This window comes from Polychytrium aggregatum, assembly GCF_025602895.1.
Source record: "Polychytrium aggregatum strain JEL109 chromosome Unknown BJ171scaffold_13, whole genome shotgun sequence".
NCBI lineage: Eukaryota > Fungi > Chytridiomycota > Chytridiomycetes > Polychytriales > Polychytrium > Polychytrium aggregatum.
The window spans coordinates 857844-874364 of record NW_026516215.1 but is presented as its reverse complement, the minus strand read 5'-3'; the positions used below and the strand labels follow the sequence as shown (position 1 = coordinate 874364).

General features: G+C 57.2%; 7 protein-coding genes across 7 annotated transcripts; 5 read left to right on the top strand and 2 right to left on the bottom strand.

Moving 5' to 3' along the window:
• The first annotated feature begins 118 nt into the window (after nt 1-118).
• On the top strand, nt 119-2742 carry BJ171DRAFT_55582 (cytidine deaminase-like protein). Its single transcript, XM_053113084.1, has 5 exons — nt 119-182; nt 349-475; nt 660-892; nt 1027-1350; nt 1515-2742. The coding sequence occupies exons 1-5, from the start codon at nt 167-169 to the stop codon at nt 2591-2593; spliced, it is 1779 nt and encodes a 592-aa protein (XP_052968037.1). The 5' UTR covers nt 119-166; the 3' UTR covers nt 2594-2742.
• BJ171DRAFT_55575 (uncharacterized protein) lies at nt 2743-4318 on the bottom strand. The gene is made up of 5 exons (XM_053113083.1): nt 4028-4318; nt 3651-3820; nt 3364-3437; nt 3102-3240; nt 2743-3005 (listed from the first exon to the last, which is right to left on the bottom strand). The coding sequence occupies exons 1-5, from the start codon at nt 4278-4280 to the stop codon at nt 2880-2882; spliced, it is 762 nt and encodes a 253-aa protein (XP_052968036.1). The 5' UTR covers nt 4281-4318; the 3' UTR covers nt 2743-2879.
• A 179-nt stretch (nt 4319-4497) lies between these two features.
• Nucleotides 4498-5145, top strand: BJ171DRAFT_580600 (Sybindin-like protein; the record flags this gene model as incomplete). The annotated part of the gene is made up of 3 exons (XM_053114050.1): nt 4498-4619; nt 4706-4812; nt 4967-5145. The coding sequence occupies 3 exons, from the start codon at nt 4498-4500 to the stop codon at nt 5143-5145; spliced, it is 408 nt and encodes a 135-aa protein (XP_052968035.1).
• A 1138-nt stretch (nt 5146-6283) lies between these two features.
• Nucleotides 6284-8754, top strand: BJ171DRAFT_55520 (uncharacterized protein). The gene is made up of 6 exons (XM_053113081.1): nt 6284-6470; nt 6668-6871; nt 7103-7265; nt 7390-7610; nt 7879-8022; nt 8132-8754. Exons 1-6 carry the CDS (start codon nt 6390-6392, stop codon nt 8576-8578), a joined length of 1260 nt encoding a protein of 419 aa, XP_052968034.1. The 5' UTR covers nt 6284-6389; the 3' UTR covers nt 8579-8754.
• Nucleotide 8755: 1 nt separating this feature from the next.
• BJ171DRAFT_55514 (uncharacterized protein) lies at nt 8756-10896 on the top strand. Its single transcript, XM_053113080.1, has 3 exons — nt 8756-9942; nt 10249-10617; nt 10843-10896. The coding sequence occupies exons 1-2, from the start codon at nt 9170-9172 to the stop codon at nt 10592-10594; spliced, it is 1119 nt and encodes a 372-aa protein (XP_052968033.1). The 5' UTR covers nt 8756-9169; the 3' UTR covers nt 10595-10617; nt 10843-10896.
• A 1468-nt stretch (nt 10897-12364) lies between these two features.
• BJ171DRAFT_558394 (kinase-like domain-containing protein) lies at nt 12365-14601 on the top strand (the record flags this gene model as incomplete). The annotated part of the gene is made up of 7 exons (XM_053113151.1): nt 12365-12721; nt 13039-13161; nt 13404-13455; nt 13596-13674; nt 13775-13827; nt 14026-14175; nt 14336-14601. The coding sequence occupies 7 exons, from the start codon at nt 12365-12367 to the stop codon at nt 14599-14601; spliced, it is 1080 nt and encodes a 359-aa protein (XP_052968032.1).
• A 975-nt stretch (nt 14602-15576) lies between these two features.
• Nucleotides 15577-16515, bottom strand: BJ171DRAFT_580596 (uncharacterized protein; the record flags this gene model as incomplete). Its single annotated transcript, XM_053114049.1, has 4 exons — nt 15577-15651; nt 15779-15908; nt 16089-16246; nt 16396-16515. 4 exons carry the CDS (start codon nt 16513-16515, stop codon nt 15577-15579), a joined length of 483 nt encoding a protein of 160 aa, XP_052968031.1.
• Nucleotides 16516-16521: the final 6 nt, after the last annotated feature.

Genomic DNA, 16521 nt, shown 5'->3' with positions numbered 1-16521 from the left:
CTTGGCCTTGGGTTTGGCGTGCAGCCCTGGCGCGAGCCGATCCAGCCGGATCCAGCCGCAGTCGAGCCGGCGGCGTTTTCTTTTTTCTCCCGCGCAAGATCAAACGGCTTTGACGTCACCGACGATCTTGCTCCCGCCAAGCTCTCTCCCGCTGCACTCCATCGCAATGGTCCAAAAGATCGGTAAGCTGCCATCGGCCATTCCGAGAGAGCCTCTCGGCCGAGCCACCCAACGCTGCGTCTACCCATGCCAATCGCCGCAGATGCGGAGATACACCGATATGCGGATGTGCAAATGTGCAGCAGCCAACTTATCTGCCACATCATCTGCTCGCGCTTCGCCGGCCAGCGCTCCTCTCCGTTTCTGACAAGACCGGTCTCCTGGACCTGGCCAAGGCCTTCCACGCCGTCAACGTCCGCCTCGTTGCCTCGGGCGGCACGGCCAAGGCTATCCGTGATGCTGGTCTCCCCGTCGAGTATGTGCCCCAGCCCGCCTTGCCCAGCCTCGGACTCCTACGAGGCCGTTTGCTTCGCTCATGGAACGCTGGTCGATCTGGCTGATCTGGCCGATCTGGTCGATCTGGCTGACCTGGCGCACTGCACGGTCCTCCCCCGTTGCTCCCCAGCCACTAAACTGACTGCCGCATCTCTCGGCCACAGCGACGTCGCCGACATCACCAAGGCCCCCGAGATGCTCGGTGGCCGTGTCAAGACCCTGCACCCCGCCGTCCACGGCGGCATCCTCGCCCGCGACATCCCCCAGGACAACGCCGACATGCAGAACCGCGGCTACGACAAGATCGACTTTGTCGTCTGCAACCTCTATCCCTTCCAGAAGACCGTCGCCAAGGCCGGCGTCACCATCCCCGAGGCCGTCGAGGAGGTCGACATTGGTGAGCAAGGACCCATGTACCGATTCACCCGGTGCTCAGCCAGCCCAGCATGCAGCGCATCGACAGCACCATCTCCAAGCCGCATCGTGCCCTCTAACACCTCCGTTTTGCTGCGACTTTGCATCGGACTCCAGGCGGCGTGACCCTTCTCCGTGCTGCTGCCAAGAACCATGCTCGCGTCACCGTCATCAGCGACCCCACCGACTACCCCGCCGTCATTGCCGAGATCCAGGCCTCCTTCGCCGCCTCCGGCGTCGCTACCGTCAGCGAAGCCACCCGCCAGAGCTCTGCCCTCAAGGCCTTCACTCACACTGCCGACTACGACACCGCCATCAGCGGCTACTTCCGTGAGCAGTATGCTGGAAACGGCAAGCAGCAGCTTGTCCTCCGCTACGGCGCCAACCCCCACCAGAAGCCCGCCCAGGTCTTCAACACCCATGGCCCCCTCCCCTTCACCGGTAGGTTGGCAATCCAGTCATCGGCTGGATACATCTCTGGGCATCTTGGCTGGAATGCGGCAGCATCGATGGGAAGCCCCGACACCTCCCCCTCACTTGTGAGCACCGCCTGCATCCAACCTCACATCCATTGGCTTCGCCTCACCCTATGCTCTGTCCTGCAGTTCTTGCTGGCTCCCCCGGCTACATCAACCTCCTGGATGCCCTGAACGCCTGGCCCCTTGTCAAGGAGCTCAAGCAGGCCCTCGGTCTCCCTGCCGCCGCCTCCTTCAAGCACGTCTCCCCCGCCGGTGCTGCCGTCGGCCTTCCCCTCTCGGATATTGAGAAGAAGGTCTACTTTGTCGAGGACATTGAGCACACCCCTCTGTCGTCGGCCTATGCCCGCGCTCGTGGTGCCGACCGCATGTCGTCGTTTGGCGACTGGATTGCCCTCTCCGACGTCTGCGATGTCGCCACCGCCAAGATCATCTCCCGCGAAGTCTCGGATGGTGTTATTGCTCCCGGATACACCCCCGAGGCCTTTGAGATCCTCAAGAAGAAGAAGGGTGGCAAGTACACCCTGCTCCAGATCGACCCCAGCTACGAGCCCGAGGAGATCGAGAGCCGCCAGGTCTACGGCCTGACCCTGCAGCAGAAGCGCAACAACCTGCAGATCACTGCCGAGGTCTTCAAGAACGTTGTCACCAAGAGCGTCTCGGCCCTCTCCGAGTCTGCTGTTCGCGACCTCATCGTCGCCACCATTGCCCTCAAGTACACCCAGTCCAACTCGGTCTGCTACGCCAAGGACGGTCAGGTCGTGGGCCTGGGTGCTGGCCAGCAGTCCCGCATCCACTGCACTCGTCTTGCTGGCGAGAAGGCCGACAACTGGTGGTACCGCCACCACCCCAAGGTGCTCGGCTTCCAGTTCAAGAAGGAGGTCAAGAGAGCCGACAAGGCCAACGCCATCGACCTTTATGTCACCGACCAGATCGACGATCGCCAGCAATGGGAGTCGCTCTTCGAGGTCGTGCCCGCCCCCTTCACTGCCGACGAGAAGAAGGACTGGAAGAAGCAGATGAACGGCCTGGTCGTCTCCAGCGACGCCTTCTTCCCCTTCCCCGACAACATCCAGCGCGTCGCCCAGAGCGGTGTCAAGTTTGTTGCTGCCCCCAGCGGCTCGGTCCAGGACGATATTGTCATCAAGACCGCCGATGACTTTGGCATTGCCGTTGCCCACACCCAGTGGCGCCTGTTCCACCACTAGACCCCTGTACATTTTCCCCTTTTTATTGCGTTGTTCTCCTACCCCCTTATTGTTTACTTCCCTGGCCTTTTGCAATCACCACTGAGCAGTTCCTCGCGCAAGCCAATAAACGCCGTATGGACCAAATCGTACGCCCGCTAGTTGCTCCGGGCACATCCTGTCGTTGTGTCGTTGTGTCGCTCGGTGAGAACGCTGAGATTCGGGGCCCAGCCGACAATATGAGCCGACCGTTTGGCGCAACTGATGTGACAGCTGCGTCGCTGCAATTGTAGTGTACAGAAGGACATTATCGCCCAGCACGCGGGGCCGAGTGCGTCTCGTCGTCGGTCATGTCGAGGATGTATCCCAGGATCTTTTTCTGGGTGAGCATCTCGACAGGATCGCTGGTCTCCCAAAACAAAGGAACCCCGAGCTGGGACAGCAAAGTGCATGCAATCAGTATCTGCTGGAGCGGGACTCATCATTCAGGTACGTCGATGCCGAACACCATTTGCACCCAAGGATTCACCTTGGCTATCGCCGACTGCTGTATCTGTTGGATTTGCTCCAGCTGGCCCATCATGAGCCGATCAAAGATTCTCAGTTCCTTTTCGAGCCTCTGTCGGATCTCGTGTGTGCTTGCTGACGTTGCTGTTCCAATAATCTCGCTGTTGACGACCACACAGACCAAAGGCACGGCGTGAGAAATCGCCACCCCGGACTTTGCAAGCACCGTTGATGAGACGAGGAGAGATGGCACAGAGACACCCGTCCCGTGTAGAAATACTTGCCTCGCCCATTCCTTGTCTTCGTGCTTGGCTATGAGCGCCTTTCTCTGTCTCAGAAGGTCCCGCTCCAGTTGAAGCTGGAGCAGGTCGTCGGCCGTTTGCATCCAGTGCAATGTCAGTCTATAGCTCAGATATGCAGTCGAGACGCAGTATCGTGGTCCATGGTGCCGATGCTCGTGGAGCTGCCTTCCCATGTCATTTGAGAGCACACGCATCGCCTCGATTGCTATCGGCACCACAGACCTCAGCACACAAGTAACCCCATCACCCCAACCGAGCACCTGGCCCACCTGCTCGTCCTTGAGCCGTTTGATCGAGTCGACAAACGCCGCGTCCTCGCACATTCGAGCGACTTTGATGACCACAGCCGGGGTGATGCGCTCGCCCCTGGCTGGCGATTCCTCTGGCGGCTGAGGCTGAGACTGAGGCTGGGCAGATACAGCAACAGGAGTGGGAACGGCTGGGTATATCGTTGCCGACACCGGATGTATCGCATGCGCCGGAGGTTTAGCTCCAAAAGCTGAGGGCACATAGGTTGGATTGACATATCCGCATTGCTCCGCTGCAATCGACGGAACAGCGGCCGTTGGAGATGCCTGGGTCAAGCTCGCCAAGGGTGATGACGACGACGATGCCTGGGCTCGCGCCAGGAGCTTGAGCAGCTCACCCTGCGAGATGCCGGGCGCTGTCGCAGGCTGAGTCTCTGGCATCACCGTTGCTGCTCCGATCGGCAGAGGACCCGGGAAGATGCTCATGGCGGACAGCTGCTGGGACCGGGTCGCGCTGGTATTGTCGAGAGCCATCAGGAGGGCCGACAGCTGCGCTTCCCGGCTGTCCTGGGCCAGCTGTCCCATCGATCCTGGCTGGGCACCTGGCAGGACACCTGCCGGGAGACCGGGACGGCCTCCATGTGGGTTCATCGTTTGGCAGATCAGGAGCGAAGGATCGTTCTCTCGATTGGCACAGGACTGCGGCCTGGCTGGATAGCACCCTGGCATACCGGGAGGAGTGGCGAGAGCAGCGAGGGACCGGCGAGGCGCGAGCGGGGCGAGAGCGAGACCAGGGAGAGATGCATTCCGGCAGTCGCCTGTTCGGTCTGGCCCCGCGCACTCTGTTCAACAGCATCCTCACATCGCCATGATCCACTCGCTGTACATCATCAGCAAGGCCGGAGGGCTGATCTACCAAAAAGATTTTAGCGACGGCCTCGCCACCATCACCCCCAACGAATATCTGGTCCTGGCAGGCACTTTTCATGGGTAACGTGCTCCCACCGTCGCTGGCCATATCGCAGGGACAGCCTCCAACTGCCCGCTCACCCCACCGTCCAAACCCTCTCTGCCAGCGTCCACGCAATCACCTCAAGATTGTCGCCCGTCAATTCAGAGGGGTCTGGAATCGAGGTTCTGGAGGCCGATTCATTTCGATTTCACTGCTTCCAGACACTAACGGGTAAGTCGTCCCGTCGCCTGCGGGGCACATGTCCAACTCCTACTGCCAGCTGCCCCGCCTCGACCTCCCCAGACCGTTGTGCCAGTGAGCGAGAGTGTGTGTGAGTGAGCGGTTCATGACGTTCTAACCGCTGCTGGGGCCAATTCAACACCAGGGACCAAGTTCCTGGTCGCCACCGATCTGATCCAGGCCAACGTCGACGTCGTGATGCGGCGCATCTACGACTGCTACTCGAGCTATGCCATGAAGAACCCGTTCTACAACCCCGACATGCCCATTCGTGCCGAGCTGTTCGACTCCAATATCCAAAAGATCATCAAGTCGTCCGTTTAGGAGGCATCCCTTGTAGTTTTTTTATTGCAGAGTCATTGCGATAAAGCGGTAGATTGCACAGCCAGTTGTTTTGCTGTTGCGAATGCTGGAGCGCATTGCTTGTCCTCGCAAGCCGCGACTGAGAGGCGATGGCTGATGAAGATGAAGATGAGGATGAGGATGATATCCAAATCTCAGCCAGCCAGCCTTTGGCGAGATGAGAGGACATCTGACACACGTTGTCGATTCCGAGATGCAGGCCACTCCCGCTTCGATGGCTGCATGCTAGTTGGCGATACGTTTTGGTCTTGCAGTTGTTGGATAAAGAAACAGGGCTTCAACTTGGGCACCCATCTAGATGTGGCATCGAAGCGTGCTTCCGGCCACAGCCCAATACAGAGCCATGCAGCCATTGGAGCGCTCGATCAGCCAAGACGTGCCCTTTCCAGCGATGACTTTCATTGCAATGCCGACGAGCGCTCGAGCTCCTCTGCTCGGGCCTGGAACCGGCTCACGTTGGCCCGCAGTCGCTCAAGGGCTTTCTGATTCGACTCGTATTCAATCTCGCTCTCGGTTAGCTGCTTGGACTTTTGTTGAAGCTCTTCCCGGAGCCGCACAAGGGTGGAATAGAAGAACCTGGATTCGACGGTGTGAGGGGATTGGGAGGAAACGAGACAGCCTGTCGGTGAGCCAGACGGTCTGGCAAGCGGCATTCAATGCGACACCGACTAGAGAAGAACGTCTGCCGGAGAACGGCATTTTGATGGGACGATATAGCTGGCCAGGCATAGGCAAAACTCACTGTTGGTCGGATTCGTCTGAGAGCGAGACAATCTCTTGGTCAATCTGGTAGAGCACGCTCGAGAGCGTCTCAAGCGGGCCTCCGAGCGCACCTTCTGTCTGCTCAAGGCCGTTCGCAGTGCTGGTCTGTCCAAGCGGCTCGGCCATTGCTGCAGCCACTGTCGTCGCAGGGGGGAGGACTTGATCGTGAGGATCGTGGTGGGCGAGGCGATCGGGGCAAAGAACAGTCGGGCTTGAGATGCTGCGCATCATCCAGAACAGGCCTGATTTTTTCCTTGGCTCGCCTTCTCCAGTCCGGTCTCGCTGTCCCTTTCTCCAGCATCGCAGGTCTGCCCGGGGCCAACCCAGCGAGCATGCTTGCCGGTGCAAGGCCAGCTTGCCAGTGAGCCACCACCGATCGACCCAGAGACCCGCCGATCGACCCAGAGACCCGCCGATCGACCCAGAGACCCACCGAGACAGCCATGCATCAATGCGACCAGTGTCCAAAGATCTTCAAAAATGCCGCCAAGCTGGAGCGACATCACCGGTCCCATACGGGCGAGGTACGGAGCACTGCCGCCGACCCATTGAACGGAAGGGATTCGCTGTCGGGCTAGCAGCAGATGTTATCTCCATGTGGTATCCTTGTGCTGGCGAGCGCCATCGAGCAACCCAAGCTTAGCTGAGTTCAGAATCCAGCTTCGCTGCTCATCGGGGGGTGCCTGCCAACCTGACCCTCGTACTGCTGCATGTTCTCCAGCGACCCTATGCGTGCCAGCATCCGGGATGCGACAAGCGCTATGGCCGGTCCGAGCATCTTGCCGTCCATGCTCTGTCGCATCTCGACAACCAGGAGGAGCGGCGTCCCTTCAAATGCACTTATCAAGACTGCACAAGGTCGTTTCCGACCAACTGCCATCTCAAGCGGCACTACCAGACCCATGAAAAGCCCAAGCCATACGAAGTAAGTCTCCGGACTGGAGCTGTCGGCTCCTCATCCTGGCAGCCATCGGCTTTACGGCCCGAGGTGCCCCGATGCAATGTGTCGCCACGGCTGCATGGGTCCCGCCCGGCGAGCTGGATGGTTTCGATCAACTGCATCGCCTGGAGACATCCTGTCTCTGCACTTGCCAACCTGCGCCGCATACCCAAATGCTCAATGCCCAGCCTCTCCTCCTCTGGCTCCGATCTGCAGTGCTCCTTCGAAGGCTGCTCGGAGGCATTCTCGAAGCACCATCAGCTCCGAAAGCACATGACAGTTCACACAGGGCAGAATCCGTTCATATGCGAGCACAAGGACTGCACCAAAAGCTTCAAGACTTCCTCGCAGCTCAAATCACATATGCACACTCACTCAGGTAGGTCGATTTAGAACTGCACTTGTCCGCGGCCATCTCAAGGCTAATGCACAGCCCACTGGTGAGGAGGAGACGGCCTTTCAATGGCGATGGATCTAACGCCCCTGCGAAACACTCGATCCAGACAGGCTGCGATACCGCTGTGGAATCGATGACTGCGAGAGCGAGTTCAGGCGGTATGTGGATCTGCAAGCCCATCTTCGAGACGACCATCCGGTAGTCTGCCCAATCTGCAATCGAGCCTTTGCGCAGAGAAAAGTCTTGGCCGCTCATATGCTTGTCCACGAGCGAACGAGAGAAAAGTTCAAATGTACATGGGCGGACTGCGATCGTGAATACGTCACGGTAAGTGCATGTGCAAGGGAGTGCAGCCAAGGTCAAGGCCAAGGCCAATCTCTGTGGCGCTGTGGGGAGACCAAAGGCAAGCGGCCGTTGATGCCGCCGCCCGATTGGTATCAGCCATATGGACGGGAAGGCTGCATCCGGGAACGAGCGATAGACAAGCGCTGGCACGACACCAAAGCAAGAGTGTTTCTTGCGAGGTCGACCTACGATTATCCTCCGGCACCACTGACACTCCATGTGATGTGCATCAACGCACCATGAACCCCAGGAAAAGAGCCGCGACACCCATGTCAAGGCTGCACACGAACGGCTCAAGGAGTTCAAGTGTCCCGTCGATGGATGTGGCCGTCTCTTCAGCCGCAGAGAGACCCTGGCTCGGCATCAGAAGCGACATGCTCTTGAGAGTGCGAGTGTATGTTGTCGCCTCTGAGTTGCCCAAGATGTCCATCACTCAGTGCTTGGGCTGTGTTCCAGCAGCTGGCGCTTGCATTTCCCTCATGCCATCCATCTCAATCTCACAGGGCCAACTCACACCAAAGAAACGCCGTTCGGACTACACCGGGCCCGGCTCGTTTCGGGAAGAACTGACGGGCCACCACATGGTCAAGCACCCCAGAAGGACGATTGCTTGCTATGCCCAGGACTGCCTACTCAAGTTTTCACGCTACTACGACCTCCAGCGGCACATTTTGGCAGCACACCCGGAGTGGGATGGGCTCGATGGCAAGAGCCACATCCCTGATGAACAAGATGAAGATGATTACGATGATGCAAGCGAGTTTGGACTGGATCGAGACGGCAGGACCGACGAGTTCAGCGACTGCACAAGCGAGAATCTGGATGAGGGCGAAGAAGATGACTACTTTGGCGTCAATATGGCCTGGGATGAGAGCATCATTTGGCCCGAGCACAAAGGTTGGCACCGGCGGTCCAGCCAGAGCAAGACCAGCGAGACGCCGCTCTCCTGAAGCACCCTGCCTTCGCTATCTATGTTGGCATGATCTATACTATTCGGAAAACCGGGATACCACACCACTTCCATGACCATCACTATCAATTTTTTCCGTCCCCCTCGCGGCTGCTCATCTCGAATATGAATACACGCTGTAGACCAAGATGCAGCAAAAGTTGGAATCCGGCCATGGTCGGTTGACGGCATTTGGTATCACCTTGAGCCGATTGACGGTGGTGGTGGGCAATTGGTGTGGAGGAATGACCAATTGTATCATTGTTGGAAGCTCCACTCCGATTGCGGACAAGAACCACCACCGTCTGAATCTCTCTGGTTGGAAACCTAGTCAAGCGTGGCTGTGTGTCAGCGAGATGACATGATCGTTTGGCTATCGGGCAAGACTCACCTTGACAAGATGTTTTCCCACGACTGATTGAGCGAGCGATGCGTTTCTGGATCTGAATCGAGGACGCCACTGTGAACAACATCTCTGCCAGCCCAAAATGCGCTGGTTTTGAGGAGATTCTTTCTTCCCCAAGGGCAGAACCAGCCATCGTCGCTATTTTCTCGCACTGATGGCTCCCAAGCTAAAGTCACCACCCAGGTGATGAAGTGGATCCAGAGCACCCACAAGGCCCTTGGTCTGCAGGAATGGATGAGCACCACACCAAGTCCCAAGATCCCTGGGGTGGCTTCCTTCCTGCGATACATTCGCCATGTGTTCGATGGAGACATGCTGGAGAAACAGCTGCACTTCAGCCTGACCCGGCGACGGCGATTCAAGCGACTCGATCTCTACGGCAAGCGACAGCGCACCGTCCACGAGATGTGCAAGCAAGTCATCGACCAGGCACCAAAGGAGACCGAAGTGGTGATTGCCTTTGGGAATGCATCCTGGAAACAGGGGAAGGGATATACTTCCAGTCCCAGGAGACTCAGGTTTGCCAAGTATTTCGAGCAGTTCCACCACCACCAGAGAGGCCCACCAGACCGATCCGTCTCCAAGATCCATGTGTGCTCGGTGAACGAGTTCAACACGTCCCAGGTGTACTCACATTGCCGGGAATTCAAGCGACTTGAGTCACCCGAGTATCTTGATATCGAGAAACCACATTATGTACGGAGCTGTGCAAGCTGCCATACGCTGTGGGGTCGAGACATCAATGCAGCCAGGAACATGATCTCGGTATGCCAGTCGATCATCGCCACAGGAGATCGGCCGGGTGTATTCAAGACCATGCTCCCGAAACCAACCAAAACAAAGAGATTGCCAACGAAGACAGGAGTGCAATGCCATGGCCTACCCGCTGGGCCTACAAGTCAGTCAGCGGGCTTCAGAAGCCAGAAAGGGGAAGTGTCCCGTTTCTTTCTGGATAGACTGTAAGTATCTTGCACTGTTGTGCATTTCGACAGTGGATGCCGGGTCGCCCATATTCTGGGCAGTCCACTTCGGGGTTGCCATCCCTCTTGGGATGGTCGATGGGAGGTGTTTGACTCCCTTGTGCAATGTGTGTGTGTGTGCAGAGTGTGTGTGTGTGTGCAATGTGTGTGTGTGTGACGGCGAGAGGCTTCTCGCCTTCCCTCGGGGGTCTCTCGCCAGAGACTGCTCTTCTCGCCGACCGAGGTGGCTCCGAGAGCGCGCTTTTTCGTTCTCGCTCATTTTATTAACAACAATTTTTTTCATAGTGCATGTAGTATGAGATGGCTTGCGTCAAGCAATGCGATAAGAAACAGATCACTTTGGCAGCCCCCGAGTGGAGACCACCGGTCGCTTCCCGGTCATGGCCAGCGCGCGATGGTATTGAGATACAAATTATTCGGTCAATGGTCTAAAATCCAGGGTGTCTCGTTTCACTGTAATAGACACCTGGCTTTGTCTACTGCGAGTCCCACGGTCCATTGTCTTTGTCCAAGACGACCAACATTCACGCTGATAGCCAACTGGGCTGTGGGATCACTTACCGATCCGCGAATGGCAGGAATGGTATCGCTCGGCCAACAATGCCGCCCGCATCTCCATGACTTTGTTTGAGCGCCTCCCAATCATCCACCCAAGTGAGTCGCTTTGTCCCATCACAACACCGTCCTTCTAGAAAATGGAGCTGTCGACTCGGAGCCGGTGCAGGTCCGTTGCCGGCTGGCTGTGGAAGCCAACAACAAACAAGGGTGTGACTGGACATCACAATGATCTCGGAAGGAAGGACGGCTCCCCTGTCCGATCGCCATCTACATTTTCTCTTGCCGGCAGCGGCACCCCGGCAGACACTTACCGCTCGCCAGCTCCGAGCCCGCATCACTCCTTTTTCCCCTCAATAGACAGCACCAAGATACAACATGCATCTCTCCAGCTGGCTCGTACTCATAGCCGCCGCTGCTTCAATCACATCCGCCGAGACATTGAACGACGCAAGTCAACAGGCCGAGGTGCGTGGGGCAGTTATCATGGCGGCTAGTTCGTGCTGTGCTGGATCGCTGGTGCTGAATTGTTGAGGCTGATGATCTCACATTTGTGCCATCCAACGCACAGACCTCTGCTCGAGAAGGAGGTCAGCGATTTGATGTAAGTCATAGCACACCCATGCGCAGCCGATAACGATCATATTCCATACTGCATCGTCATGCGACCATGCTGATGCTCGCCTGGGTACTTAGAGCGCTGCCACGAACGAGGAATTCCAGCGCTGGCTGCGCTCGTTCCAGAGCAAAGTGGCCGATGCATACCAGAGGCAACACAAATGAAGGCCGCAGCTCGCATATCGCACTTGAGGCGATTTCATTCCGTTAAACGCAGATCAGCACCCTCCGCTGTTTGCATCGGAGGCCGTCGCATCGCTTGACGACACTCATCGAGGCATTTGCACGATCCATCATCACTGCCGTTGTTGCCGCCAGCCGGCAGCAGCAAGTGTTCCCCCAAGAAGCGCAACTACAGCCAATCCAATAAAAAGCAAGCTTTGGCCGTTGGTGACTGATATCACTCAACACATCGCGCGGTGGCCATGACCGTTCAGTGATGCGTTTCTGGATCTGAATCAAGGACGCTTTCTCACTCAGATAGCTCCCCGCAAGAGAACGGCACCACCCAGGCGATTCAAGCGGCTCGATTTCCGGGTGTGCTCACAGTTCCGGGAAGCCAAGCGACTCGAGAAGACCGAAGATCTTGATATAAATACACCATGGAGCAGTCCAGAGAGTCGAGTGAATACACCACACAAAGAGATCGCCAACCACGACGGGAAACAATCGCTTGCTCACTGGAACCTGTTGAAATTCAGCAGACTTGTCGCCGATGCCAGAAAGTGACTGTCCCGTTTCTTTCTGGACCGACTGTATGAATACCTGTCGTCGATCTCTGCTGGCTCGATCGTGCTGATGCCGCGATGCTCGAGTGCGATTCCAGAGTGCAATCCACCTACTTTGTTCGCCCAAAGTATCGATCAGAGCGGTGTGGGAATTCGTAACAGCCAGACTGCAGCTCCGTGCATGCACCGCCCGCGATCAGCAACCCGCCATTTTTGATCCTTATTTCCACGCCATCTTCAACCCTCGACTGCCAGCCTCGTCACTCGCCGCTCATCATCCGGTTGCTCCCAGCCCATCGCAGCAAGCCTGAACCGCTCATGCTGGTGCACTGCCTGCCAGCCACATTGCGCCGTCACGTGGACATCGCCCGTGATCAAAGCCGGACGAACCAGCCGGGCACTTGTGGCCAACAATCGCATCGTCTCTCCTGCCCCGCAAGGCAAGACGATCCAAGAGCCCAGAGCGATCCCTGCCGGCGCTGCCCTTCGCCCTCGGCACCATGGCCCAATCGTGCGAAAGCCAGCTCGAGCTCTTCAAGCGGAAAAAGGACCAGAGCCGGCGCTCCATCTTCACGAGCTACAACATCATTGGCTTCATCAGCTCGGGGACGTACGGCCGAGTCTATAAGGCAACCTCCCAGAACCCAGACAACAAAGTACTCTATGCCATCAAAAAGTTCAAGCCCGAGAAAGAGGGCGATCAGAGCCTGCTCGGCATCTCGCAGTCGGCCTGTCGGGAAATTTCGCTCTGTCGCGAGCTCGCGCACGAAAACATCGTCGCTCTCGAGCAAGTGCTCCTGGACCCGATCGACCGCTCCATCTCGATGGTCTTGGAGTATGCCGAGCATGATCTGTTGGTGAGCAGTCCCAGTGCATATCCACCGACACCCCCTCCTTTTTCGCCTCTGCCATGACCTTGTTCATCTTTGAGACGGCCGGCTGAGCGGTTGGCTGTGCGGCTCATACCCGCAGGGCCTGACAAGCAGCTACAGCCTCTCCATTCCACAACCATCCACTCCCTCCCTTCCCCCGGACAACACACAACGCTGCAGCACCTCCGTATCCTCCTGCTCCAACATCCCTCTCATCTAAACATTTGATTCTTTGACATTCGCCCGGAACTGGGGTGCCGTGCTGACCTGTTGCTGTGTGGCGACCGAATCAAATGCAACAGCAAATCCTGCACTTCCATAGCCACCAAGAACGGAAGCCCATCCCAAACTTCACCATCAAATCGTTCCTGTGGCAGCTGCTCAACGGCCTCTCGTATTTACACGCCAACTGGGTGCTGCATCGAGTACGTCAATTGTCGGCATGCCTCTGCGACCCGGCATCGGATCTGATCGACAGCCCCGCCGATTTTGGAGCACAGTTGCGACTGCGGGGCTTGATCTCAGTACTTGGCGATTACAGCGCATTGGTGCGCCTGATGACTGCATAACTGTTGCGGTGGATGCGTCCTGCGTTCTCGCATACACCGCGGCGACCACCGCTGAAACGACTTTGCTCAGCCTCGACATCCCTCGCTACACAATCCAGGATTTGAAGCCTGCCAATATCCTCGTCACTTCCGATGGCGTTGTAAAAATAGGTAAGGACAGGGACAGGGACAGGGACAGGGACATAGGCGACCCGAGTGGAGGAAGTGCTCCATCACGGGCTATCGCGGCGAGGATATGCTTGGATCCACGGCTCACTCGACGACCCATCTCAACACCTCACCAACAACAGCGGATCTGGGCTTGGCTCGTTTGTTCCAGAAGCCTCTGCAGCCGCTATTCAATGGCGACAAGGTCGTAGTGACTATCTGGTATGCGAACTCGGCCCCGCAGCAACGAGCCGTATCGATCCAAGATACGGATATGCTACGGACTGGGCCATCTATCGGTGTCTGACAAGCCTATCCGCAGGTACCGTGCCCCGGAGCTACTTTTGGGAGCCAGGCATTATACCAAAGCCGTTGGTAGGTAACAGGCGCAGTGCCGTGGCTCGGTGTATTGGGTCTGCATCGACTGGAGCGGCCCGGCTTGTCCCTATCTCGACGCCTATGTGCCGAGTCTTGGAAGGGACTGGTCGCATGCTTGCCCGCCGTGACCTGCCACCTTCATGAACACCTTCAATGCCCACGTATGCTCAAACGCTCCTTCGTGCTTTGTGATAGATATCTGGGCAGTCGGTTGCATATTTGCGGAGCTGCTCATGCTGCGGCCCATTTTCAAGGGCGAAGAGGCCAAGATGGACAGCAAAAAGGTCATTCCATTCCAAAAGGATCAGATGATGCAGATCATCACCGTGCTTGGAACGCCTACAAGTAAGCAAGTCGAGATTGATTGACGCAGTGCGGCCGCCGGCGATGAGAGCGCTGGAGGTGCTTTGCTTGAAGGACACAATGTGCCCCTTGCACGGCTAGGAGGCATGGGATGCACAAGCAGCTCACTTGGATATTCATATCCAAATATTGTCTTTCGCAGAGGAGCGGTGGCCTGGGATTGAGCACATGCCTGAATACGTCAACCTCAAGGGGTTGCTACAACGGCCCCAGGATGGACCCGGTGGCCCGCACAACCAAAGCAACGATCTGCGCAAGTTCTATTCGACCTATGCGTCGTCCAAGTGCGAGGAGGGAATGAATCTTCTGCAAGCCATGCTCGAGTACGATCCAAACAAGCGAATCACAGCCGACGAGGCACTGGTGCATCCATATTTCTCGAATGACCCGAGGCCGTCGAAGCAGTAAGCCCCACCCAGCATTTCGCTATGCGAGATGCGATGATATGGATGCATGTGCGCACTGGCAGCCCAGTTGTTTGGGTCGCGAGCTTGGAGGGCCATCTCATGACTTCCAAACCGCCTTTCTCGTTTTCAGCGCCTTTGCCTGCAGCCCCAACGGAAAGCGGCTGTTTGAGTATCCGCTTCGAAAGGTATGCCGCGCGGCCGGTTGCGTTGCTGGAACGAGTCCGTTTGCTGGGGGGGGGGGCACATACTCGCATCCTGCCCTGCGGCCCCTTGCATGCTCTCATCGCAGCTATTCACCAACCCATTCACTTTGCAGGTGGTGCAAGATGACCTGGATGGGTCCAAGGCTGGCCTCAAAAACAAGAGTGCGCCCGTATCGACACAAAGCACCGTAGCCGGATCTGGATCGAGCCACCTCAACGTCGCCAACAAGAAGCCGCGAAAGCTATAGATCTCAGGCGCTTCCCAACCCTCTGTTGGTGCCCAAGCAATGCGACCGCCGAGACTAATCCACCCAACAGATCGTCCGCGATCTTGGTGGTCCTGAGAACCCATGCTCAAGCTCCGGACAGCAAAGTCAGGACCTGTATTTCTGGGCATGGTTAAGCTGATCCGTTGATGGCTGCCAGCATAGCTCCCTAGGAAAGCCGTATACCTGCCGCATTGCGGAAACTTTGCAATTGAGAGCCCGGCGTTTATGAAGCGCCATGCGACTCCGACGATGCGATGGGCCTGTGGTCAAGCGGCGTTGACACCACACTCAGCGAGGGCTTCGTCTCCACTGAGGCATCCAGAGTCCCGATACGTGGGATCGCTGTTGCTGCTCCAATACACTGGCCGTCTCATGTCCGTTTGCAATGCCCTTGTTCCTGACCACATGTATCGGTTGAGCAGTGTCTGTATTGCTGTCGTTGGCATTGCGACTGAATTCTTCCGGGATACAGCATACCAGGGGAGACAGCCGCCCCCATGTCATTCAGCAGCGGGAGTCGCCAAAGCAGAACCGACCTTTGATACTGCGCTTGGCCCTCAGAGAGGGGCCGCCAATACCCTGGTTATGGAACGGCAGTTAGCTCCGTGAACCCTGCAGCCACATGCGAGAGATGGCATTGGTTCGAGAGAGGCACAGTGTCTCATCGATACACATAAATGACCGAGCATGCCAAAGCAAACTGTACCAGCAAGAGGTAGATGCATCCCAGCAGGAATGCGAGCCAACCAGGAACCAAGACACAGAAATAGAGCGCCTGGTCTGGGGTGTCGCTGTCGATGATCAGCGAATCATATCCGAGGATAAACGTCCCGATGCTGCCGAGAGGACCAGCCGGACGTCGGCGGGTGCGTTAGTCGAGTTGTTCCGGCGGATGCTGGTCAGTCAGAGGTTCGTGGACCGGGCTCATGATCACGATTCCCACGCTGAAACCAGCACTGCCGACAACAGCATATCTTTCGTGCGAGCAGATACGGTCTGAAGCAGACGGTGCTTACCAGATGAGCGTCATGCCCAGTGGCACCCAGCTGTGGCTATCGTTGTAGAGGGGGCAGAGTCTGAAGATCCATCGAGGCCACTCGACCTCGACCAGGACCAGGACGAACACGACGAGGGAGACAAACGCTCTGTCGATGAACTGGAACAGTGTGCCGGCCTGGATGGAGACGAGCGGAAGATCACCCGACATTCGAGATAGCGTCAGTCAGACGAGTGAGCTATGCCTGCCGATCGATGCACAAGGCCGATTCGAGACCGACGGCACATTAACACTCGTTCCGGTGCCGGTGTCTCGAGAGCGCATACCTTGCCGATCATGAGCCAGTGCTGAACGTTGACGATCACCGAGGTGGTCAGCACGAACAGGCAAGTGATGATGGACAGGACTCGGATGGTGTTGAGAGCAATTTTGACGTAGCTGACCATGGTTCG

Bases quoted from the DNA above. Each gene is read 5' to 3' on its own strand.
- BJ171DRAFT_55582 (XM_053113084.1), top strand. The intron at 893-1,026 runs GTGAGCAAGGAC...ATCGGACTCCAG, and splicing joins CGTCGAGGAGGTCGACATTG to GCGGCGTGACCCTTCTCCGT. The intron at 1,351-1,514 runs GTAGGTTGGCAA...TCTGTCCTGCAG, and splicing joins TGGCCCCCTCCCCTTCACCG to TTCTTGCTGGCTCCCCCGGC.
- BJ171DRAFT_55520 (XM_053113081.1), top strand. From the start codon at position 6,390: ATGCATCAATGCGACCAGTGTCCAAAGATCTTCAAAAATGCCGCCAAG. The intron at 6,872-7,102 runs GTAAGTCTCCGG...TCCGATCTGCAG, and splicing joins AAAAGCCCAAGCCATACGAA to TGCTCCTTCGAAGGCTGCTC. The intron at 8,023-8,131 runs GTATGTTGTCGC...TCAATCTCACAG, and splicing joins ATGCTCTTGAGAGTGCGAGT to GGCCAACTCACACCAAAGAA.
- BJ171DRAFT_55575 (XM_053113083.1), bottom strand. From the start codon at position 4,280: ATGAACCCACATGGAGGCCGTCCCGGTCTCCCGGCAGGTGTCCTGCCA. The intron at 3,821-4,027 runs GTGAGCTGCTCA...CGATATACCCAG, and splicing joins AGCGCCCGGCATCTCGCAGG to CCGTTCCCACTCCTGTTGCT. The intron at 3,006-3,101 runs GTGAATCCTTGG...TTGCTGTCCCAG, and splicing joins AGCAGTCGGCGATAGCCAAG to CTCGGGGTTCCTTTGTTTTG.
- BJ171DRAFT_55514 (XM_053113080.1), top strand. From the start codon at position 9,170: ATGAAGTGGATCCAGAGCACCCACAAGGCCCTTGGTCTGCAGGAATGG. The intron at 9,943-10,248 runs GTAAGTATCTTG...TTTTTTTCATAG, and splicing joins CGTTTCTTTCTGGATAGACT to TGCATGTAGTATGAGATGGC.